Source organism: Zootoca vivipara, chromosome 4, assembly GCF_965207765.1.
Source record: "Zootoca vivipara chromosome 4, rZooViv2.hap1.1, whole genome shotgun sequence".
In the NCBI taxonomy this organism is placed as follows: Eukaryota; Metazoa; Chordata; class Lepidosauria; order Squamata; family Lacertidae; genus Zootoca; species Zootoca vivipara.
Window position 1 is genome coordinate 31,976,104 of NC_142587.1, and position 26,137 is coordinate 32,002,240.

The window sequence follows — 26,137 nt, forward strand, 5'->3', positions numbered from 1 at the left end:
CTGTACTTGGCAATATAATCCAGCCAAGACATAGCACTACGTTTAACACCTTGGTTTCAGTTGAGAAGTTAGGTGTATGCTCAGCAAATTTCCACTGACATCAACCCCATACATTTGAAGTACATTTATACCACTTAAAACATTCCCAGCATCCTCCAAAGAATCCTAGGAACCTTAACAAACTACAGCTTATTATTGGGGGGGGACCATGTAGATTAAATGTGCTTTAAATGCATGGTGTGGATGTGACCAGAAAGGATGGCGAAATTTATTTATTTATTTATTTATTTATTTATTTATTTATTTATTTATTTGCAGTAATCAAACTTGGTATTTCACTGAACTCTGTTTTACTGAGATGATGGTGGTAGCAATTAACATTTATTATTATGTTTCTTATCCTGTCTTCCAACTTAAATAGCTCTTCATTGCATGGTGAGGGGGATGAAGGTAGTAACGATTAATCACAGAATCACAGAATTGTAGAGTTGGAAAGCCCTCCAAGGGTCATCTAGTCCAACCCCCTGCAATGCAGGAATCTCAGCTAAAAGAATTTTTTGACAAATTGTTTCTGGCCACGCCTACGAGTCAATGGTGGATGTTCCAATTGTAACCCTTTTTTACATATAAAATTACTAACTTCAACTAAATAAATAATTTATAATTAATTCATTTCCCTCCTTTTGTGTTTTCGATCAGCTTTCAGAAAGTGTGAATTTGTTGCATTCATCTTTAAATACATGCTGAACTGAATTTCCTCTCCATCCCTAGAAGCTTCTGATCCTCTTGAGGCTGCACCAGCGGAAGGGAAGACTCACCCAGCAAAGTCTCATTCATGTAGCACTAAATTAAACTTTTGAACTCTTGCTGGCACATGAATCTCTTGCTGATTAAGATGTGTTACACGATTTCAAGCATCCAGCACTCTCTGAAGTCAGTGCTTCCCTTTATATCACCTAAGAAAGTAGCATCTACCAAGATTTTGTAACTTACCCTGTTTCTCATATTTTAAGACATACCCATAAAATAAGCCATAACAGGATTTTTAAGCATTCAAGGAATATAAGCCATACCCCGAAAATAAGACATAGTGATAGGTGCAGCAGCAATGCCAGTCGCAGCAGGAGGAGGAGGAAAAAAATAAGACATCCCTTGAAAATAAGCCATAGTGTGTTTTTTTGAGGAAAAAATAAATATAAGACATGTCTTATAATATGAGAAACACGGTACTCGTCCCACAATTATCTCAAGAGCCCTATACTACATACATAAGTAAAATAATCCCATCTTGTGTGTGACAGTCCTTTGGCTATATAGAGGTGGCTGCTAATATTAGGAAAACGTTCTTGCTTCCATGTGAAACAGAACCAGAAATATGCTTAATTTGAAAAGGAAACATATTGAAATGAGCTAAAAATCATAGCTGTTGCTTTTTGCAAAAATGGAAATCATGACAAGCAAGTCAAGAAAATTCAGACTACTCAAGACAAGAACATTTAAAAAAAAAGAAATAACAGCGCTTAAGCTTTAAAAGGTTTCAGTAAACTTTATGGAGTTATCCGGGGGTGGGGGGATGCTCTGAAACTTTAGGCGACATTTTTACGTTATGGTCTACTAGTTTATGACCGCTCAGGCCATGTAAAGCTAAGATAGGAAATTGTTATAAACTCTGAAGTCTCAAAGTCACAAATGTTGAAAATTTATGGGTACAAAGGTGCTACTCTTCTAGTCAATCCTACACCACAAAAATAAAAATCATTTGGTTGTGTGTGTTTTAAAAAAATTAAAATAAAATTTAACCAGGCAACTTTTTACCTAAGATTCCTGGGGAAATGTTTTAAAGTGTTACAGAAATAAACTTTGTAGCATTCCAATACAGTCATACCTCAGGTTACAGACACTTCAGGTTGTGTCCCGCACCGAACCCGGAAGTATCCGAATGGGTTACTTCCAGGTTTCAGCACTTGCGCATGCACAGAAGCACCGAATCACGACCCACGCGTGCGCAGACGCTGCACTGCGGGTTGCGAACACTGTGGGTTGCGGACGTGCCTCCCGCACGGATCACATTCACAACCCGAGTGTCCACTGTACTACATTGACAAAGCTTCTTTGAGAAGATGTTGAAATAATTAAATAATAGACTTTTGGTTTCCCAAGACATATGCAGCCCAGAGCCATATACAGAGAACTACTACCAGGTGCTTGATTTTTTACCTTAATGCTAAATCATGGCGAGAATGATGTGACAATCCTATTCATAACCTGAAAACCTTAATGCAAGCAGAGGTCCTGGCATCTGCCCAATTACAACAACACTGAAGACAGATCTTACGCCCCATCTAGTTAATGTTGGCTGAGCTGGTGCACACTGGATTACAGTTTGGGCATTGTCAGGTTAAAACATTTTATTCTCCCAGGAATTTGAATAGCTTGTATTTTAAATGACTCTGTAACAGGTGGCGCTGTGGGTTAAACCACTGAGCCTAGGGCTTGTCGATCAGAAGGTTGGCAGTTCGAATCCCCACAACGGGGTGAGCTCCCGTTGCTTGGTCCCAGCTCCTGCCAACCTAGCAGTTTGAAAGCACGTCAAAGTGCAAGTAGATAAATAGGTACTGCTGCAGCAGGAAGGTAAACAGCGTTTCCGTGTGCTGCTCTGGTTTGCCAGAAGTGGCTTGGTCATGCTGGCCACATGACCTGGAAGCTGTACCGGCTCCCTTAGCCAATAACGCGAGATGAGCTCCACAACCCCAGAGTCGGTCACGACTGGACCTAATGGTCAGGAGTCCCTTTACCTTTTTAACTAAGTAAAATATTGTCATAGTATGTCGTCCTCGATTGGCTTGGAATGCCTGGGCAACACTCCCTGCTTCTAGAGTCTTAAAACATGGCCCGGCCAGATTGGCCAGGATTCAAAATATGCCTGTGGCGGGAAAGCCCAACAATCCACAGTGGCCGGCCTGGGAATTACCCACGACTGGCTGCCTAGCCCCCTGACATTGCTCCCATAGGGGGTTGAGGGACCCACGACAGGCCGCAACAGCCGCCCACCTCCGTGACTGGGTAAGCGGCCATTGCTGACTCTAGAAGATCAAGCTGATAGACTTATTGTCAAATGCATATTCCCCATCTAAGCAATGAAGAAACAAAGAGAACAAGAAATATACCTCTTCTGTTATGTAAATAGGGTACCAATAATTTTTATTCGTTTGCAGAGTGGGAATAAATGGGTATTAATCACTGCTGGGACATATTTCCCATTTTAGTTCACTTGCATTTTTCTACAAAGTACATCCTTATCACTGTGTTTTTAAATGAACAAATTGTGGTAAGTTTAAATGCATTCAAACAGTCTTTGAGCTGAGCAAGAGATGGAGTCTATAAAGGAGAGAAAGAGATCTATCAAGCACAGTAAACCAATGCCTAACATAAAATACTGTACAGCAAGTGTATTTTTTTATTTCTGTTTGAGGCAATAAGCTGCTTTTCAGATTTCCATTGCCAATGTTTAAAAATCTAGTCTTGAAGACTGTATTTCATCTGTCTGGGGAAAACATTAGAAGAAGAAAAAACCCACAACCCAATGTATTTCTGGAACAATCAGGATCTCCAGGAGAAGTATATTCATCTGCCACACATACATAGAGAAGTGACCTCCCCCCCCAAAAAAAAAGACCAGTTGGGGTTGTATTAAATTAATGCACCATGTTACTGGGGGTCAGTCCAGCCAGCCTTTACTAGGTCCCAAGCCTCACCCACATAGCCAAGCTGGATTGGCCAGGTTTCAAATAACAGATGGCGGGAAAGCCTGCCAGTCTCCAGTGGCCGGCCTGGGAATTCCCTAACGGCTGACTGCCTAGCCCTGGCATTGCTCCTAAGAAGGAGGAGTTTGGTATGATGGACCACATCTGCTGCCTTCCATGTGACCGGGTGGTTGTTGTTGTTTAGTCGTGTCCGACTCTTCGTGACCCCATGGACCATAGCACGCCAGGCACTCCTGTCTTACACTGCCTCCCGCAGCTTGGTCAAACTCATGTCCGTAGCTTCGAGAACACTGTCCCCTTCTCCTTATGCCCTCAATCTTTCCCAACATCAGGGTCTTTTCCAGGGAATCTTCTCTTCTCATGAGGTGGCCAAAGTATTGGAGCCTCAGCTTCACGATCTGTCCTTCCAGTGAGCACTCAGGGCTGATTTCCTTCAGAATGAATGGGTTTGATCTTCTTGCAGTCCATGGGACTCTCAAGAGTCTCCTCCAGCACCATAATTCAAAAGCATCCATTCTTCGGCGATCAGCCTTCTTTATGGTCCAGCTCTCACTTCCATACATCACTACTGGGAAAACCATAGCTTTAACTATACGGACCTTTGTCGGGTAAGCAGCCATTATCCACCATTTTGTTCACCCAGTGTCAGTGCAAGCTGAGGTTAACACTGGAAGAAGCTTCAGTAGCCAATAAAAATGTCCATGACCGTGATAGACCTCTTTCAAGTATAAATGGCATCAAGTTGAGATATTTTGGGGAGTCACTGGTCTTCAAAATCATGTTTTAAATGTTAAAAAGAAGGGGATATCCTCAAGCAAATGAGACGAGTCTTAACATTTCGCAAGTCATACAAAGCTCAACAGTGGGAAAGAAAGACAAGGGGAAATCCCAGGACAGCAACAAATCCCTCCATCCGTATATTCATGACATGGCAATAAAAGTGCGTCTCTGCGCAAGAGCAACAAACCAGAAGTTATAATGCTGGTGATATATTAAAGCTACTGTTATGTTTATAAAAACCAGAAGGTGCATATGGAACGCATACAGAGTATCTGATGTTTAAGGGGAAAGTGTATTCTGTACATTAAGTATTCAATGTTTAAGGAAAATAAATATTTTTAAACTGTTCCCATATCAATACTGCATCCATAATGTCGTTTGTTGTTCAATTCTCCAAAGGGAAAGGGGGGAATTGTTTGTTGTTTTGGATTTGTATGCTTGAAAAATAAAAATCTGTATGTGTGTGTGTGTGCATGCGCGTGTGCGCACACGCACACATACCCAGATTAAGGAGAAGGAAGAAAACAAGGCAATGGTCAATACAACTAAAAAGCCTGATTAAATGGATGGCAAAATCACAAACAAACAAACCAATTACCCAGCTGCAAACCCCATAATTTCCATCACTTACAGTGCAAGCCTATGTGTATCTACTCGGAAGTAAGTTCCAGTGAATTCAACAGAACTTACTTCCAGGTAAGTGTGTATATGGAACTGCAGCCTTTATACTAAAGTAGAATTTATATTAATCAGAGATTAGATGCATATGTATTATGTATTAGTGTGAGGTGTTTTTCTTTCTTTCCTCAGGTTTGCATTATCGCTTACAGCATCAGTCTGGGGGGGAAATAACAACTGGTTCTGTGCCAGAACAGGTGCAGTCTTTTATCTTTCAACACAGTGGGAAGAACAGATAAGCACTGCTGAATAGAGCATCTGTATTTATTTTCCATTTGCACAATAGGCAGCAATACATACCTCGTTCCTGAGCTCCTGCTTTGAAACAATAATCACATTGGGTGGGTCCCCAATAGCTGTAGAGGCCCCTCCAATGTTTGTGAAGATTACTTCCGCAATCAGGACATGCCTGGGATCTAGGTTAAGCACCTCACATAACCTGCAAAGACACAGATCAAAAATACAATCTGATCTTTTTCATATGATTTCTAAAATCGCTGGTTTATGTTTCCAAAGCTAGCTCAAACTATACGCCAGAAAGAGAGCCCATTTATATTTGTGATAGATAAAAATAAATATCGTGTCCCACACTCCAATGAGCAAATCATTTTTCACTCTTATCATAAGAAGAGCATTCACATAATGGTTTCTCACTTTGCTGAATATTAGATTGCAGCTTTCTTGTACAGACCTGATTTGCAAAGCACAGACAAACAGTTCAACCAGCGGAATCTAACAGAAATTATAATAGATGCAGATCTGCTTTCTTTTTGCTTGGGTTGCTCCTCCACTTCCTCTCCTTAAATCCCTTTTCCTATTGACAAAAGCAAGACGACTAGTATTCACAACAAAATGTTGCGAAGTGGGATGCTCCTGTTCCAGGGATCGAGCCAGCCATGCCTCTTCCGAGGCATTCCATTCCATTTCCTCCCAAACTCGGCCCATGTTTTCCTCTCAGCCTTGTGGTGTAGTGGTTAAGAGCGATAGACTCTCGTAATCTGGTGAACCGGGTTCGCGTCTCCGCTCCTCCACATGCAGCTGCTGGGTGACCTTGGGCTAGTCACACTTCTTTGAAGTCCCACTCACCTCACAGAGTGTTTGTTGTGGAGGAGGAAGGGAAAGCAGAATGTTAGCCACTTTGAGATGCCTTCGGGTAGTGATAAAGCAGGATATCAAATCCAAACTCCTCCTCCTCTTCTTCTTCTCCTCAACAGTCAAGTCAGTATTCCATGGCCACTAGGCATGCTCAGGCCTAGCTGGACTGGTTTGGGGTTTGTTTGTACTTCTGCAAACCAGCTTGCCTTGTGTATTGATGGCGCTGTTCAAGCTATATGGAGAATCACCACCACCACCCCACTTAGAGAATGGGTTGGTATATAACAGGGATGAGGACCCTTTTTCAGCAGAGAGGCCACAAGCCAGTGGTAGGCGAGGCCAGAGGCAAACGTGACGGGGTCAAATGCAAAAGTGATCAGAGCAACTGGTGGGAGCTACATTCCAGCCACAGAAAAAGCTAAAGGTTTCTACTCTACACATCCATCCAGGCAAACAGGGCGCAGTCAGGTAGTTTAAGGACACTTAGCTCTGCCAAGCACATAAAAGCACTTGAGATGGATGTAGAGCAGGAATGGTGACTGGTGTGGCCCAGGAAAGGGACACTGGCTGGGGACAAACCCGGGGGCCAGACAGAAATGCCTGGAGGGCCACATCTGGCTCCTGGACCTGAGGTTGTCCACCCCTGGTATATAGGATTGGGATTCATCTTGGTAACTCCTGCAAAGTACTGAGTTCGCCACAAAATGTGACAAGAAAATAAGATCATATTTCATGCACCGCTGGTAAAGGGCTAAAGCCTTATTGTCAAGGAATCAGGAGAATTTTCTACTAAGCTGCATCACCATGGTAATAGCAGCTTAGAATACCATTTTAAAATTGGACTGAAGAAGTCTGAGGAAGACAGCAACAAAATAAAGTGAATGACTAACACAGCAGTGAGAGAGGGGAGGGGAGGAAACAGAGCCTGTTTAAAACAGTGTGTGTGAGAGAGAGAGAGTGAGAGGGAGAGAGAGGGAGGGGGAAAGGGAGGGAGAGAGAGAGGTTCCAGATAATGAAATTAAAAAGTCATGTCACTGTGACATCTGCATATGAAAAATATATGCGCACATAAATTATTACCAGTTAAGTCAACTTCCACATTTTGCCGCATATCTGAAACAACCAATACTTTAGCAATATTTATTTTACTCAGGGACAACTCTACCATTATGGGCTGAAAGGTGGAGCTCTGCCTAATAAAATATCAGAGAGAGGGGAAAGTACAATTACTTTTGTTTGGGCTTCAAGAGTAATTTCCAGCTGAAGACTCACAAACCAGCAGGCAGGGGAAAGGAGTGTCAGTATATTGAGGGTGTGCATCTGTATATGTGATGGGGACAGTCCTCAAATAAAGCTAGGGGTGGAAGTCAAATTTTTATTATGCAGTGGTGAGGACAACTGAAAACTCATCATTGCAGGCACTTTGCTTCAGTTTTGAAGTGGGCTGCACTTCAGAACTGAAGCAAGAATAAAGCAGAACTGTCTGAAAGAATAAAGCACAGAGAGATAAGGTTGGGTTCAGCTGCCATCACGCATACAAATGCCTGGTTGTCTAAGGTCAACCCTCCACCTCCACCTTTATGCATGAATGGGGCAAGCACATGAATAAATAAATGTAGCTGCCCACACCATGCTCTGAGTCACATGATGACTCATCTCTCTCTGGGAGGTCTCCAGGTAAATCCCTCCCTGGGTCTGTTTATTCCCAACCATTGTTTTGTTACAAAAATCCCAGTGACCCACAGGCTGCCTGTTACGTCTATCCTCCTCCTGCCTGCCTGCCTGCCTTGCTTCCTCCAGTAAAGACAAACACAATCCCAGCCTCCTGGGACTGTAAGAAAACAGCCCACATTGGAGCTGACCATATGGGGAAGGGGGTCAGAAAGAGGTGAGGCAACCTGAGTGAACACATGGTCAGGGTGACCTCCTACCTGCCTGTGTTTAGACGGCATATTAGGACACTCAAGATGGTTTGAATCCCCTGCCCACTCCAACTTTATGGGGGTTTGTTTGTTTGTTTGTTTGTTTGTTTGTTTGTTTGTTTGTTGAAGAACTACCTTATGGTGACTGGGGTAAAGAGGAGCATTGTAGTAACGTTGTCCAAGAAGGCTGAGAGAATCGCAGCAATAAGACAGAGAATGATAATCATGGCCCACACTTTGCCTCGAGAGAGTCTGTAAGCCTAATGAAAAACAGACACACAGAAAATATGATGGAATTGATTAGCACAGTGGACAACATCACAGTTCTTGCTAAGCAACTCGATGTGGAGCTGTTGTTCAGCATCACCTCATACCAAGAGGTACGGTGTTTATTAAGCTGTGGTAACTGGGCAAAGTGAATGTAAGTATTTCAGAAGACAAAAGCCAGTGTTATCATACATTCCCCTAAGATATAATGAGGCCAAAGCGAATTGTGCCTAACATTAAAATTTATGAGTACATGTAAAATGCTGCAAAGGTGTGTTTTATTGTCATTTCTTTGAAATCAAAAACATATTCCGCTCTTCCTCCCAAGGAATCCATTTTATACAGTATTATAGCAATGCACACGCACTGAAACTGATAGTACATGCTACAGCAGGCGTTCTCATTTGCCACTACTTAATGTGAGAAGTGTTCCTCTTTGCCTTATTGATACTAATGGCATTTAAGTACCATTAATTTAAACAGGGTTTAAGAGAGTCTAAGTTGAGCACTGTGCCTACAGCCCTTCCCCATCACTTCTAAGATAATTTTGCCAAAAGTGTCATCCATCTGCTAAAACCTTTAGAAAATTACAGGATGAATGTTGCTGCTTTTTTTTTTTTTTGCAAGGTCTGCCAGTAATGATCAAAGCACAAATAGGCTAGAAATAAGTAATTGACCTGAGAGGGGAAGAGAGACAGTCAAATGGACTCAAGCATGCTTTTTTTTTTGTTCTGTATAGCACAGGTGCCAAAGTATTATTAAATTCTCATGCTAAATAGTATATAAATGCTTTCCACTATAAAGAAGGGAGGAACAGACCTACCTTTACTGCACAATAATCAAAAAATCCAGTTTCAGAAAAGATGGCAACTAAAAGCATCTATGGAGGTTAAAAAAAAGAAAATAATTTACTATTCATACAGTTAGTTTTTATCAATAAAGAATGGTTTAATGCACCCACCCCTTTAGTAGTTGTCCCGATATGCTTCCCCAGTGTCACTACATTACTTGAAATCTGGAACTACAGTGCAACAATAAATAAATAAATTGCGGTGTTTGTGGTATAAAAAGCTACAGAATGTAACCAGGAAATTACAGGACATGCACTCGTCGGAAATGAAGCAGTATATCCAGTCCAAATATTTTGCAAGTGCACAAGTAATCATGGATGCACAATATATATATAATAAAAAAATCTGGAGGGGCCCCCAAACTTAATCTTTACTAGATCAAAAATGATCGGAGGTTCAGTGCAAACTGCTTCCCAGTTTTTAAGGATCTATTTATTGCTTGTCACTTGATAGTCAGTACCAGGGCTAGAAAAAGAGGTGCTAGAAGTTGTTGAGCTTTTTTAAAAAGGGGGGACCCTTACGCTGCCCTCTGCAATACCACTTGCAGCCTCCGTCATGCAACACAGAGTACCATGCCACCCACAGCTTCTGTTGCACAGCCCCCAGCGACGTGCTGATGTGCCGGCATGAGAGGTGCTGGAATGCACCAAAAAAGTGCCGGAACTCAGTTTTGGTGAGTTGTGGCTGAAAAAAAGCCCTGGTCAGTACTAACAAAGCAAAAACTGGGAGTCATATCTGTTGGAATGCATGCTTCCCTGCATTGTGAAATTATTTCTCCTACTGCAAAAGCCAATGGAGGCTACACCATTTTGCACAAAATGATTTCAAAATCTGCCAACCCTAAATTTGCCCAGAAGCTTCCAGTCACATTAAGAGGCATTAGATTTCCAAATTCCTACACCGGAAAAGCTTCAAAGGGAACTAATATGAATGTAGCTGCTCTCAAATGTAGCATATTTTTTAACATTTAGCAACAATTAAGTTCGATATAATATAATTCCAGAACATTTAAGGCACAAGGTGTATATATAGAAGTTTTTAATTACCATTCCGAACAAAAGCGCCAGAGTTTCATAATCAATCCATGCCACTACTTTGACCAGGCTTGGCTTCTGCAATTAGAGAGTGCAATTATCATTTAATCCCTTAGATCTCCTACCTAGTGATTAGCTCTGCAAATGCAAACTCTTTTTAAAAAACCTATTAAAATGCACTTTGACGGAAATTAGTTAGTCTTTTTGCAAGAATTTCTCCGTTGGCACTGTAAAAAGCAGACAACTTGAAGGGCTCATTTACAAGGTGCCTACATTAAGCATGTTCGGTTGTCTTATTATTTTTGTTTTTCTACACCTTACTGCACCTTTATAGACATAAATGAAAACTGAAATACTGGGCTCCTTTATTTGCTGTTTTGCTGACAGGATAATATCATGCAGGTTCTTTCTGTGGACAGTTCAAAATGAGTTCAGGGAGAAACAATTTTCAAGTTTAAGAACCGAGATACAAAACTGAATAGTTTTTTTTTCTTTAAAACAATGTTGATTTGGCAAGGATTTTTCCGCTGTGCTAAGAATGTTTATAATAATTTAAAGAACTGAACAGATCATGAAGAGGAAGAAGAAAATCACAACAAAAAGGGTATTGTTAAGAACATAAGAGCACTCCTGCTGGATCAGACCAAAGGCTTTTCTTGTCCAGCATCCTCTTTCCTACAGTGACCAGACAGAAGGTTGTGGGCTTCCACTTTTATTACCCAGTAACAGGAATTCTGAGGCATGCTGCCTGGAAGTATTATAGAGCTATTAAGAGCATTGATAGTCTCATCCACCATGAATGACATGGTGGATGCAGAGAAATAGTGGGTGGCACCAGCTGGGGAACCCCATGGGGAAGAAGGCTCAGAGCCAGGGGATTGGTGGTGGGACAGCAGTGAAGGGTCAGAGGGAGAAGAGGGAGAAGACTAGGAGGAGGAGGTGTAAGAAACTGAAGAGGCGACGGGGTTTAGTGAGCAGGAAGGGGCTGTGGTGGAGAGCAGTCCAGACTCAGAGGCAGGAGAGGAGGAGGTCCAGGAGACAGAGGTGAGGCAGGCTGCTGAAGAATCCTAGGGGTCTCCCTGTCCTGCTGCGACCATCTCCCTCTCCTCCTCTTCCCCCCCCCCCCTGACGCTGGTCTCACAGAACACACAGAGAAATGAAGAGGGTGGAGCAATGTGAGACAAGATGATGAAGCCTTAGGCTGCTGACCTATGCCTGACTCCAGCTCCTGACAATGAATTCATCTCATTATCACATGGCTATCAAGATCTTAACAGCTTGTGGCCAGCACATCTCAGAGATGCTTTCCTCCTATGTCCCATCATCATGCATAGTACATCAAATGAAGATTGACTTCAGGAAGCCTTCTTAAGTGTGCCATCTATATGAGGCAATCATATATATATATGGCAGACTTAATAACTATATAACTCTGTGTGTGTGTGTGTGTGTGTGTGTGGTTCTTACGCCTGCAAAGAACTATCAGGGTCCCTGTCCTGATTCACACATGCAAACACACAACACAAGCCGTTTTGTGCCTACGCTAAATAGTGTGGCTGACTACAGGCACTTTCACTGAAATGTTTTCTCCCCTCCAAAGATGGCTGCTGATCATGGCAAGTGGATTTAGGAATCGGGAGTTTGTAAAAGAAACATATGAGATTTTGCTACTTACATCACCGATCACAGCAAGGGCAGCTAAGGCAGCCAGGGAGCCCAGCATCGCCGCTAATGTCCTGTGAACAATCTGCAACAACAGGAGGGACCAACCCTATTAGTCCAGTTGTTGTCCTTTTAAGTCTTATTCCATATGATGTAAAGATCTAGTCACATCTTCCCTTCTTGGTCCTTTGAACATGCTGCTTAGAGATGTCTTCAAGGCAAATACTGGCACGTCAACATCAGAAGTGACTGGCCCACAGTCCATAAGCTATATCCACCTGGAAAGGTTTTACTGCCTGCTTTTACACTTTGGCCACACCCATTTTAATGCTTGGCCCACAACCACTTCAACATGCAGCCCCATCCTGAGGGTCCTGAATCACCTATTTGGTAGCTTAGGGTTCATGTTTCCAATTTAATTTGCTAACTAGTAGCTAATTGAGTTCAAAGGAAGTTGTGAGAGAGGAAGCATAATTTACTTGTGTCATGCTTCACTTCAGGGTTTCATCCTTAGATCTACAAGGAGATGCACGTTTTGTACCCACATTGGAAGAATGTCAAATCCCCCTATTTTTGACGAAACCTTGAATTGGGGGGGAGACACTTTGCAAGCCACATTTCCTCTCTCACAACCACATTCTAGTGGCTGGAGTGTTGTAATTGCAACAATTGGATCACTTTTACATAGATGTTCCCCCTGTGGAAACAAAGATAAAGCATTTCATGCAGTTTTCATTACTTTGCTGCCTGTTTGCAAATACCGTATTTAAGAGGGAAGTGGCAAGATGGAATATCTCAATAAATGTTTAAGGCCTCCATGCCAACTTGATTAAGGATGTCCACAAGATTGGTTCTACAAAACAATCTTCTTCTTCTTTAGCCATCAAATGGGTAATTTCATTAAATGAAATGCAATTGCAAAAGGTTTAATATAATTGAAAGAATTTACTGTTATCACTGAATCACCTTCAAACGAGTTAGCAATACTTAAAATATTACTCAGGTTTATTTTCTGATGAAAGCATCATTCCACAAAAGCTCATTCACTGCTAATTTCATTAGAATGTCTTTGGCTGAACGGAAAGGAATAAAGCAACCCCTGTGACTCTTTTTTTGTTTCTGTCACAATAGGGTGAAAACTTGATAAAAGATTTAGCTTCTGTTGCCCCTTTTATCTGAATTCAGATTTCAGCAGTATTCCATTGTAATCCTAGACAGAGACCCATCACAGAATGCACAGCAGCTGAACTCAACAGAGACTCTCTAAACTCATTACACATACAAGCATGGGTACAAAACACATTGTAGGGGTTATCTCTGCCCCCCAAACACCAATACACACAATGGCCATGGCTCTTTGCACTTGAATATGCATGGAGAGCACCAGTCTGTTGTGCACCACAAGCTCCCTCCATGGCCTCATGAACCCTGTAAACTCAAGTTAGTGTGGGGAATAAATTTCTCCCTGGCCCCAAACACAGCGAACGAAAGTTGCATAGCAAGGTCATACCAAAGGCAACACTGTCAATAGTAAGTGGTGTGAGCCATATAGCAAAGGAGGGTGGCTGGGAGATCCAAAGATGACTGTGGTGCTGTCGTCCAGGAGGTGGTTCTTATTTAAGCCCATGGAATGTGCTTGAGTGAAGGCTCTAGCAGGAGTCCCAGTCAGCTCTACCCATTCAAAACCTGCCTCACGGCCCTCCTGCAAATGGCCCAGTTTGCAGGCAGGCCAAATTCTAATGTCTGGAGGGAGATGTTGGGACATCTCCCACCGGCCATTGAGAACTGGCCCAAGGACCACGGCAATGGCAGCAGGGCAGTGCTGTGCTGCAACTGCTATCTCACAGAGGAGGCTGAGCGGACTTATACGGTAGACAATACCAAACTCAATGGACCGAGGGTTTGACTTAGTATGGCAGTAACATAATGATCTAAGTCAAACCCTTGGTTCATCAAGTTTGGTACTGTGTATAAGTCCGCTCAGCCTCCTCTGTGAGATGGCAGCTGCAGCACAGCACTGCCCCGCATACTAAGGGTTTGACTTAGTATAGCAGTAACATAACTATCCGGGACACGGGTGGTGCTGTGGGTTAAACCACTGAGCCTAGGGCTTACCGATCAGAAGGTCGGAGGTTCAATTCCCCGCGACGGGGTGAGCTCCTGTTGCTCGGTCCCAGCTCCTTCCCACCAAGCAGTTCGAAAGCACATCAAAGTGCAAGTAGATAAATAGGTACCGCTCCGGCGGGAAGGTAAACAGCATTTCCGTGCCCTGCTCTGGTTCGCCAGAAGTGGCTTTGTCATGCTGGCCACATGACCCGGAAACTGCATACCAGCTCCCTCAGCCAGTAAAGCAATATGAGCGCCGCAACCCCAGAGTCGTCCACGACTGGACCTAATGTTCAGGGGTCCCTTTACCTTTACCAACATAATGATCAAGATACGGTGTCAAACATCCTACGTCATCCACAGCATTTCCTTTGCTATTTCAGAATCCACTGGTGTTTGGACTGTCGGTGGTAACAGTCAACAGCTAGTTCTTTGTAAAAATAAATAAATAAATAAATAAATAAATACTGCAAAGATGTACTTTTAGACCTCTCCTCAAGCGAAATTCCCTGACATGAAGAAACGTCTTCTCACAAGGCCTTTTGAGGAACAGAACACGAATTTGAAAAGGACATTTAACATGCCATAAATCACTTGCAGTAAGGTAAGACTTCGGATATCTGAAAGCTACTGTGCTGCTGTTGTTTTGTCCACTCTACGTAAAGTTTTGCAGTGTTTTGTTATCAACAGTTAATTTATTCTTTTCTGGTGACTTGTGCCAAACAGTGTGGGATTACATAGTTTCTAAAAAATAGGACAGACTGAAGCAGAAATTCAGAAATCTAGAATTAGATTTCTACTCCTTTGGAGAAAGAGATTGAGTGGATGTTGTTAGACAATTCCATACATTGTTGGGGATGTTTCATTCTAAAATTCATAGTGCTAAGGCTGTGGCACTGGGGAGTTTCAGGAGGGGAAGGGCTGTTTAAGAACCAAACCAAGAATAGTCTCATAATTTAAAACAATGAATGCCTTCCCAGCCCAAATCCAGAAAATATATGATTTTGATAGTCCACTCAGTTTTTTATTCAAAGACTAAGAACTATAAGGAAGTTGATTGCTGATTTCTGAAGTTATGCTTTAAGTCTGCACTCACTATGTTGAAGAAGTATGCTATACTGTGCCATCTGGCAGAGGACACCAGAAGGGGTCAAAACAGTTGCTGATGGCAACAAAACCGAAAAAATGTTACACACTGTGGCGTATACAGTGGAACCTCAGTTAACGAACACGATGCGTTCCACGGAGGCATTCATAAACGAAGGCATTCGCTACCCGAAGGCATGCTTCTGCGTGTGTGTGACGCGCCGATAGAGCGCTTCTGCACACACACGCAACGCTGTGCAGATCACGTCTGTGCATCCGACGCCGCGGAACCTGGATGTAAACACTTCCAGGTCCGAGGTGTTCGTAAATGGAGGCGTTCGTAAACGGGACTGTTTGTAAACCGAGGTACTACTGTAGTGTACTTGAACATGGATTGTTCCATTTTAACTAAATAAGCACCAGTACTCTGAGATATGACACAACCTTGATGGAAGAAAGTGAGGAGGAATTAAAGAACCTTTTAATGAGGGTGAAAGAGGAGAGCGCAAAATATGGTCTGAAGCTCAACATTAAAAAAAACTAAGATCATGGGAACTGGTCCCATCACCTCCTGGCAAATAGAAGGGGAAGAAATGGAGGCAGTGAGAGATTTTACTTTCTTGGGTTCCATGATCACTGCAGATGGTGACAGCAGTCACGAAATTAAAAGACGCCTGCTTCTTGGGAGAAAAGCAATGACAAACCTAGACAGCATCTTAAAAAGCAGAGACATCACCTTGCCGACAAAGGTCCGTATAGTTAAAGCTATGGTTTTCCCAGTAGTGATGTATGGAAGTGAGAGCTGGACCATAAAGAAGGCTGATCGCTGAAGAATTGATGCTTTTGAATTATGGTGCTGGAGGAGACTCTTGAGAGTCCCATGGACTGTAAGAAGATCAAACCTATCAATTCTGAAGAAAATCAGCCCCGAGTGCTCACTGGAAGAAGAGATCCTGAAGCTGAGGCTCCAATATTTTGGCCACCTCATGAGAAGAGAAGACTCCCTGGAAAAGCCCCTGATGCTGGGAAAGATTGAGGCATTGAAAGCATGTCGGGCGCCCGGGCGCCATGGTGCAGAGATCGCTCCGCCGCCCCTGCCCCGTCCTGTTTATTGCCGTGGCAGGTGGCCGGGCCCAGCGCGCAGCACGGCTCCGCCGCGCTGCACCCGCCTGCCGGCCCGGCGCCCTGCTTCCCCACAACACCCAGCCTGGCCCTGAGTGCTCACTGTAAGGACAGATCCTGAAACTGAGGCTCCAATACTTTGGCCACCTCATGAGAAGACTCCCTGGAAAAGACCCTGATGTTGGGAAAGATGGGGGGCACAAGGAGAAGGGGACGACAGAGGACGAGATGGTTGGAAAGTGTTCTCGAAGCTACCAACATGAGTCTGACCAAACTGCGGGAGGCAGTGAAAGACAGGAGTGCCTGGCGTGCTATGGTCCATGGGGTCACGAAGAGTCGGACACGACTAAACGACTAAACAACAACAACAACTCTGAGATAGAAGAGATAATCCAGAAGGCGGTTTAAAAAAGAACATTTCCCCTTCATTTATGATTGCATTTGCCATTACTAAAGAGAAAGTAATGCAAAAGGTTCAATGGATTTTTGACAATTAGTACTGTATTTAAGGAAAGTTCTCCTGTTTACTCTGTTTCAATATTCTACCCCAGGCATCCCCAAACTGTGGCCCTCCAGATGTTTTGGCCTACAACTCCCATGATCCCTAGCTAACAGGACCAGTGATCGGGGAAGATGGGAATTGTAGTCCAAAACATCTGGAGGGCCGAAGTTTGGGGATGCCTGTTCTACCCTATATCCATTTGATTAATGAGCAAATTAACAGGGCCAGCCCTACTGTTTGTTTAGCAGTGCAACAGCTTCAGGTAGCAAGTACTAGGGGGCAGGGAACAACACCAGGATGTTAGCAGAAAGGAACTGTGTGTACCACCAGACCCACTAAGCTAGACAGGTTTCCTCAGTAATGGTGGACCACTCTGTCCAATCGAAAAGTCAACTGCTAGCCTAGTTGCCTTGTTGTCCTTTGCCTCAGGCAGATATAGATAGGGCTGCCATACATCCAGGTTTTCCCAGACACATCCAGGAATCAAGCTGGAAAATATCGTCTAGGCGGAAAACCCGGATGTATGGCAAGTAGGGTGATTTTTTAAAAAATGCTTAAGAAATCCCCCAAAAGCCCCAAAACTTCTTTTTTTTTATGAGATGTCCCCCAAAAATAAAAGCTCAACTACTTTGTCCGGATTTTCACTTTGGGGAATATGGCAACCCTACTCATAGAGAACATTTTCTAATGAACATCATTTTAGGCTTCTTTTGGTAGAGTATGAATAAATAACATACTATGTTTTATTCATTTTGTTTCTCTATTACAGGCAGTGGAGCATGGTATATAAAAGTACCCAGGAAATAAATAAAACCAACAACCTAAGTGGATGACCCCAAACACAAAAGAGATACTCTTGAGAAAGTAGTCATAGAAACAAAACCTGAGAAGATTGTGCTGTTTTGCTCTGACAAGCGTTTCATGTACTCATAGACCGGTAAATACAGAGCCCTTTTCAAACAAAAAATTGAGATCCCCCACACACACAAAAACCAATTGTATGGGCAGTAATAACATCTATGCGGTATTTATATTGACTAAAGATCACTGCGGTATACCTACAGGGCTGTGTTTAAGTGTTAGCAAGTTGACCCTTTGGGCTGAATTTTGAGCAAATGATGGGAACCCCTTGAGCTCACTCAGAAACATATTTTGTTTACTTCTTCTGTAACTTTTTACAAATATTGCAGCCACAGAAAACAAAGGGGGGTGGATTTCCATATGTTCTAGCACTGTAAAAGACAATTTAGATAATAGTGTGTTTCCCTAACTTCCTGTGCTGTACTGCAAAGTACAGTGAATATTATTCAGTTGCCCAGACAATATATTTTCTTGTGTTGTGGCTGTGTCCCATGACCCATATTATGGATGTCCCCACGATCTTATTATAAAGTAGTTGTGTTCTGTAATATAAACAAGCACTGCTAAGGAGTTGTTTCTTTTCCTTTTCCAATGTATTTCTTATCAATAAAAAAATTCAGTGTGGCGCAAGCAAATTTTTATGTGGCTCAGAGGAAAAAAGTTTGAGAACCACTGCTGTATATTAAGAAAAATAAAATTATCCCTCTCACAAAGACACTCGCATGCAAGCCCTTTCTGTGAGAATGAGCCTGCAAAAGGTCAAAGCAGAACTGGTCTCTGGTAGGTGTGTAATGATTTTTTTAGAAACCTGGGAAAAAATTATAGAGAGGACTAAGGAAACAGGATGGAAATATCTAAACCAACAATGTCAGCTTACATTCTATAAATTTTATGTTGTTTGTTCAATGCTCTTTCACCATAAAGAAAAAAGCAGCTGATCCCGCAAGGTTTATTCAACAACTTAATTTATTCAGGAAATCTAATGACTGAAGCTCTGATGGAATTTATCTTTGTAACAGAATTCACAGAAAACATATTTTCTTGGGAGTAAGCCCCATTGAGCCCATTGGGACTGACTAACAAGTAAGCATGCATTCAATTGATTGGGGGGGGAGGGACAAAAATAAGCAACACTTGAGCAATTCTCAAACAAAGAACCATAGATGTATTCCATCTAGAGAATTTAAATCCCTGCTCAGAATTCATACCAAGTTACTCACACTCAATATCAGTCAAACCACTGCCTGAAGAAAAATGCAGGAAAGGCATAGGTTTGTCACATTCCGAGTGCACTGTATGTGCTAAAAAGAAGTTTAATGGAACAAAAAGTAATGTCGATTTGTGCCCCCAAAACACGAAGTTCTTATAGCTATATACAAAGCAGAAACATCCTGACCAGCCTATGGAACTACTGTATCCTTTGAATGTTGCTTGGAAATACCACTGAAGGAAAGTAGACTTGTGAGCAATGATAATGTGGCGAATGAATTCAGTGTGACTTGGGGTGGATCTATACACAGGGGAAAAACTCTCTAGAAATTAAATTGTCAGAGCAAAACGGGCGGAAACGCCATGTAAAATCGCATAAAAACGTTTTCTGCTCTACAGCGCCAGCTGGTGTTGCATGTTTTTAACACATTCAAAACACTGTTTTTTGACTAAGGCAGCTGAGTTCCTGCTTCCTAACAGCCATGCTTAAAATAGCAGCAATAATTTATGGATCCTACAGATCTCTGGTTGGCCTTGACCCATGGCAGGGCCTTTTCAGTGGCAGTTCCCCATTTGTAGAATGCTCTCCCTGTTGATATATCCGTCTCCACCATTATTGACTTTCAGGAGGAATAAAAAATCATTCCTGTTCACTCTGACATTTGAAGGTTGGAAGATACTGTCCACAACAACAACAACAACAGTCAAATAATGTGAATGACCAGTTTACCAGGTGGCACATAGAGACCACAAACTGAACCTATTTTCTATTTACATCTCCTATATCCTCCGGTATTATATTTAATAGGAACATTTCTGGTTTTTTCGTAATTTTACATTTTAACATTCTCTTTAACTCTTCATAGATCTTCTCCCAGTATGTCCTTATCTCTGCACACTTCCACCACATGTGCATTTGAGTTCCTATTTCTTTCTCACATCTCCAACATGTAGGTGATTTATTTTTATACATTTTTGCTAATTTTTCAGGTGTCTATTAATGTATGGTATTGTAGCCGCGAGGATGCTGATCGCTAGGAATTGGAAAAGTAGAAACATCCCTAGTATAACAGATTGGCAAATACTAATGAAAGAATATTCACAGCTAGCCAGAACCACAGGGAGAATTAGAGGGCAAACAAGACAAAAAATAAAAGAGGAATGGAGGATTTTTGATGAGTATATAAAAACAATTAAGTAAATAACACTCAAAGCAGACAAAACCGAACCAAGGTGAAGGGTCAAGAGATAGACAACAACAAAAAATTATTTTGCGGATGATGAAAACGAATAGTACTAGCTACAGAGAGATGATTGGAAGTTGTTGGTATTTTATGTATTGTTTGTAATTTTTGTAAACTTTTCTTTGCTCTTTTTTTTTCTTATTCTTTCCTCTTCCTTTTTTCTTTTTCCTTTTCCGAATCTCCTTATTTTTTGATTGCTGAGATGTAAAACAAATGATATATTGTATCTTTGGTGTCTTTTTTTTTCTTTTGTCTTAACTTGTATGTAAATATATGTATGTTTTTTAATGACTGAAATAAATAAAAAACATTAAAAAAAAACAAACTGAACCTATTTTGATTACATTCTGCAACAATCTAAAGCAACTTGGTAAAAATTCTTCCAGAGAATCTTCATCACGTCATTGCACTGTTCAATGGACTGCCATATTATATCCCAGGGGTTGAGAACCCTTTTGGACCAGTGGGCACATTTTGAATTTTGAGAAAGTGCTGTAGATGCCACCCATAGGGTTGGTGAACCATGTGAAGGGGAAACAATCTCAGAGCTAAAACGTTACCAGGTTTAACGTTACCAGTGAAAAATGCTAATTTCAAGAATTCAGAAGCCTTCCATATCCATAAGGGCGCTTTACTTCATTTACAACAGATTCTAAAAGCGCTAATTCAACAGAGGAACTGACAATTATGTTCAACTCATCTCCATAAAGCAGGCTCAACCCACCAAATTCCACATAAAAAGAACACTACTTTGTGATATAGTCAATATTGCAGCTTCAGATTGCTTTGGGCAAAGAAGGCGAACCTTTAGGGGGGGAAGAGAAGCAAGTCTCACTAACCAAATATATCTTGAGAAAAAACTCATTTTCAGACTTATTCAGAGCTATTCTCAGACATTCAGAACCCAAAGTTTCATTTGCTTGCAAGAGGAGCACAAACAAAACCTGTTAAAGGAGACTTTCATTGGTGAACATTTGAGCAACATCCAGCTGAAAAAATCAGATAGGCAGCCCTGCTTGTGATCAACAACAGTTCTGCTGGAGAGACTTGGTACATGGGATTTACTCCAAAGTTTGACTGATCACCAAGAGAAGCTCATCCAGTGGGGCAGCAGACTCTAGCAGCTGCACTGCTGTCACTTACCAGGAGGAGCAAGGGTTGGGGGGGTTGAATAAGTGCCCCCGAACAAGTGCCAGATTGGCTCTGCTGGTGTGCTCACACAGTCCCAAACTCAGCAACACTTCTGCTGGGAGGCTATTGCTGCAGCTCCATCTAACTAGGCTCTCAATCCTCATTCTACCAATCACCAGTGCTTTCGTTCTACAAAAAAATGTTTAGGGGTACTCTAATTTTCCTACTCATATTGAAATACTGCCCCTCAATGAGGCCAAACTTAGATTCACAAAATGTTTAGGGGTATGCAGAAAAAAGCACTGCCAGTCACTATATTTCAGGTTTGTACAACAGGCAATCCACTACCTACATGTGGCAGTTGATGAAAGGCCTAAGGTTGGGGGGGGGAGGAAGAAGAGGAATGTGCTTTCTACTGAGTCAATTGGACCAGGTCCACCCAAATCAATACCTTCTGCACTGACAGTGACTCTCCTGGGTTTCAGGCAAGGAGCATTCCCAGTCCTACCTGGAAATGTCAAGGGTTGAACTTGGGACCTTCTGCATGAAAAGCAGCTGCCCTACCACTGAACTGCAGCCCTTCCCTGAATTGCCAATCATCTGGTGAGCCAAAATCCTTGGCTGGTGGGCTGCAGTTGGGTTGGTAAAACAAGTTGTTCAGGTCTACCATATTTGGTGGTGGGGTGAACCTTTGTTCTGTCAGAGCCACTTCAATAAAAGCACAGTTGTTTGTGACAAGCAGGCCAGTATATAAAGCTGAACTGGCATCTCAGTTTTGTTTGTTTTGTTTTGTGTGGGTTTTTTTCTGCTATGGGGTAGCCTAAGCTACTGAAACACTTCTGGGTCAAAACTCAGCTGGTTGCACTTGTAAGCAAGAGTGGACAGAAAAATACAAGCTGGCCAAGATCCAAGCTACAAGGAAGGGTATTCAAGGAAATTGCAAAATAAAACTGCTTCCTAATAAATGAAAACAGAGGGCCTAACATTTTAAAACACCGGTCCTGAAAGACCTACATTGGCTCCCAGTACGTTTCCAAGCACAATTCAAAGTGTTAGTGTTGACCTTTAAAGCCCTAAACGGCCTCGGTCCAGTATACCTGAAGGAGCGTCTCCACTCCCCATTGTTCTGCCCGGACACTGAGGTCCAGCTCCGAGAGCCTTCTGGCAGTTCCCTCGCTATGAGAAGCCAAGTTACAGGGAACCAGGCAGAGGGCCTTCTCGGTAGTGGCACCCACCCTGTGGAATGCCCTCCCACTAGAGGTCAAAGAGAACAACAATTACCAGACCTTTAGAAGGCATCTCAAGGCAGCCCTGTTTAGGGAAGCTTTTAATGTTTGATGGATTTCTGTATTTTAGTGTTTTGTTGGAAGCCGCCCAGAGTGGCTGGGGGAACCCAGCCAGACGGGCGGGGTATAAATATATTATTATTATTATTATTATTATTATTATTATTATTATTATTATTATTAAAACATCCCCAACCTCACTCCCCCCTTAAAAAAAAAATACATCAAGCACGGCTGCATACCAAGTATGCATCTTCGGCCAAAAAAAACCAAATAAGAACAGCAAGATTTCAAAAAGCTAAACATCTGTATTTAATTAATCTTGTATCATCAAGACACACAATTTTAGTAGTTCCTTTGGAATGCTGTGTGTTCTACTGAGCTACAACAGATGCAGTGTTGTTTGCTCTTATAGGTTTTACGTGAAATTCAGTTTTACGTGAAATGCCTGCTCTCTGTTTTTTAATGTACTGCCTTTCTTCAGTTCAGCCGGTTTGCCTATGTACCTTTTAGCTTTATTGCCAAGTCTTTTATCATCTCATTTCCTCTGCAGCTATTCATTTTACTACCGTTTATTCTTCTACCCCAGAGAAAATGTATGCTGCCAAATAAACAAGTACTGAAAGTTTGGATGCATGGGAATACTGCACAAACATGCATACATATGCACATGCATGTGCCGAAGAGTATTCCTGCACTTTGTTACGTTTTTAAGACTTTGCAGCTCCCTTTCCCCTAGGCAGCCTTGGGCAGGCTGCAAGCAGTACAGTAGCATTCAATTAACCCAGCTTAATATTCCACAGCTGCCTCCATCAGAACAAGAAAACACAAATATGATGCAAGACAGGTCACGTTTTGATATGAGCACGGCTCATATCGAAACGTGGCCCTTCTCAATATTTCATAAGGCAGGAGAGGATATAAAAATGGGACACTCTTGAAAGTTGGTTTTCAGCTTCCCTGCACAAAGAAATGGCACCTCGCTGATTGTTGCCAGAAAACAACAGCCTCTGTGTGAGAAAGCCTGGCTAAAGCTTACAGTGAGATCTGAAAGCAGCATCCAAGATTTAAGAACAGCAAGCAGCGCCACCCAGTGGTTAAATGCATTCTGAATTTTCAGCCTGAGTCAGGGCTACCATCCTAATTATAGAGCAGAAAAATCTTGCATCTACTTATAGAGTCAGGAGGATGGGCTGCTGAAAAAAGCTGTGAGGTGCCCAGACAAATAATAACACAACCGGGGTGGGGGGGGATGTAGAACTTAGAGGGGCACTAGGTAGGTAGGTAGGTAGGTAGGTAGGTAGGTAGGTAGGTAGGTAGGTAGGTATAAGTGAAACAGCACCAACTATACCAAAATAAAAACTTAGTTGGTCTTTAAGGTGCTACTGAAGGAATTTTTTTTATTTTAGCACCAACTAATTTAACATTCCCTTCCCCTGCTACCCCTGTAATCAAAATACCTCTCAGAGTTCAGGGACCAGATTCTGTATATTCCAAAGTCTCTTCAGCCAAAAAGGAGAATTCCTTGGTACAGAGTTGAAGGAGGGGATTTTGATTTTGAAACCAAAGAAGAAACTAGGCCCTGCTTCACTACTCTTCAGGGGGGCATTTTGGCAGATTCTGGCCAGCTACCCATTTACAGTGGTGCCTCTGCTTACGAATGTTTCTACTTACGAACGGAGCTCCGTCCTCCATCTTGGATGTGGTTTAGATAGGATTTTTTTCTACTTACAAATTTTTAGATAGGGTTGCTTTGACTTGCAATTTTTTTTCTCCCAATGCATTCCTATGGGATTCGACTTACACATTTTTTTTCGACTTACGAACGTGCGTTCGGAACGCATTAAATTCATAAGTAGAGGTACCACTGTATTTCATTTCGGCCCGTAGGTGCATTTAGCAGAAGACCTGCCCTTACTGTGGTAATGAAACAAAAGGGCAGCCCTTGCCAGATGCAGCCTCCTATACTCCACAGCAGATATTCAAAGGGATAGGGAACCTGCACCCCTCCAGATGTTGTTGGGCTCCACTTCCCATCAGCCTTGGACAATGATGATGGGAGTTGTATTCCAACAACATCTGGAGAGCCAGAGGTTGCCCAGTCCCAGGGGAAGCCCACAAGCAAGACAAGAAACAAGCCTACTCCCACAGTTGTTTCCCAGATACTGATGGGTAGTTCATCTTCACACAGCTTCCTAAAAGCCTAGTCAAACCTTGCAGTATCCTCCCTCTTATGCTGTACTGCAGGGCTGGCCAACATGGTGCCCTTCATACCATCGAATTATGGCATTGGAAGAGACTCCAGGGGGTCATCTGGTTCAAACCCCTACAATGGAGGAATACGCAGGTGGCCCGTATGGGAACCAAACCCATGGCCTTGGCGTTATCAGCACCACACTCTGAGCTAACTGAGTTATGGGACTACAATTCCACAATGGTTAAATGGTGTCTGGTTTTACCTCTTTTTTGTATGGTTTTTATGGCATGCTTTATGTATTACTGCTGTGAACTGCTTCCATATTCTTCTCTTTATGTTATAGCAGTATCTAAATAGTATCTGTGCATTGGTCATGCTGGTTGGGCTGATGGGATTTGTAGTCCCACAATTTCTGGAGGTCACCATGTTGGCTATCCCTGATCCATTTGTCCTGCCTTGATGCAGAAATGCTCAAAAATAGCAAACTGTGCTCTGGATACCTCAGCTTCAAGCCTCATGCAGGTACCAGAGGAGAGCCATTGCTCCCTACATCAAGTAGATTATGACATGCTATGAGCAGAGAGGCAAGGCACAAGCAACATGGTTTCTTGACGCAGGTATCTTCGTTTGCCCTCATCATGGACTTGCAATACAACTTTGACACCCTTCTGGTCCATAAAAGGTAAAGGGACCCCTGACCGTTAGGTCCAGTTGCGAACGACTCTGGGGTTGCAGCACGCATCTTGCTTTACTGGCCAAGGGAGCTGGTGTACAGCTTCCAGGTGATGTGGCCAGCATGACTAAGCTGCTTCTGGCAAACCAGAGCAGCTCACGGAAACACTGTTTACCTTCCTGCCAGAGCGGTACCTATTTATCTATTTGCACTTTGATGTGTGTTCGAACTGCTAGGTTGGCAGGAGCAGGACCAATCAATGGGAGCTCATCCCACCGCGGAGATTTGAACCGCCGACCTTCTGATCAGTAAGCCCTAGGCTCTGTGGTTTAGACCACAGCGCTAAAAACCAAAACAGATTCCAGTGTGACTATAAGCAGGCAGAGGTGTTTAAGCAAATTCTCATTTAGTCACTGTGTTCCTGTCAAAGATGTGTGGGATTATGCCAGGACTCAATCAACGCTTTTTAAGTTGAGTATAATTTGTCATGGAATTGAGATCTGATATTACATTCAAGTTTCAAATCCCATAGAAATGGCGGATTTAAAAACTGAATGGTTACTGGAATTGAATTGGTGCTATGATGAAAATTGGCTGAGCCCAATATAACGCAGTAGATGTGCTTAGTAGCAATGAACTGACAGGCGACTTTTCTGCTTGGTATTTC

General features: G+C 42.5%; 1 protein-coding gene across 1 annotated transcript in view; it reads right to left on the reverse strand.

Moving 5' to 3' along the window:
* The window catches only part of OCA2 (OCA2 melanosomal transmembrane protein), a 158,917-nt gene that overhangs the window by 81,283 nt on the left and 51,497 nt on the right, over positions 1-26,137 (reverse strand). The window contains exons 10-14 of the mRNA XM_035115521.3: positions 12,067-12,138; positions 10,404-10,469; positions 9,330-9,386; positions 8,375-8,499; positions 5,523-5,661 (exon numbers count right to left, since the gene is read on the reverse strand). Coding sequence (XP_034971412.1) covers positions 5,523-5,661; positions 8,375-8,499; positions 9,330-9,386; positions 10,404-10,469; positions 12,067-12,138 — 459 coding nt within the window. The remainder of the gene's footprint in view (positions 1-5,522; positions 5,662-8,374; positions 8,500-9,329; positions 9,387-10,403; positions 10,470-12,066; positions 12,139-26,137) is intronic.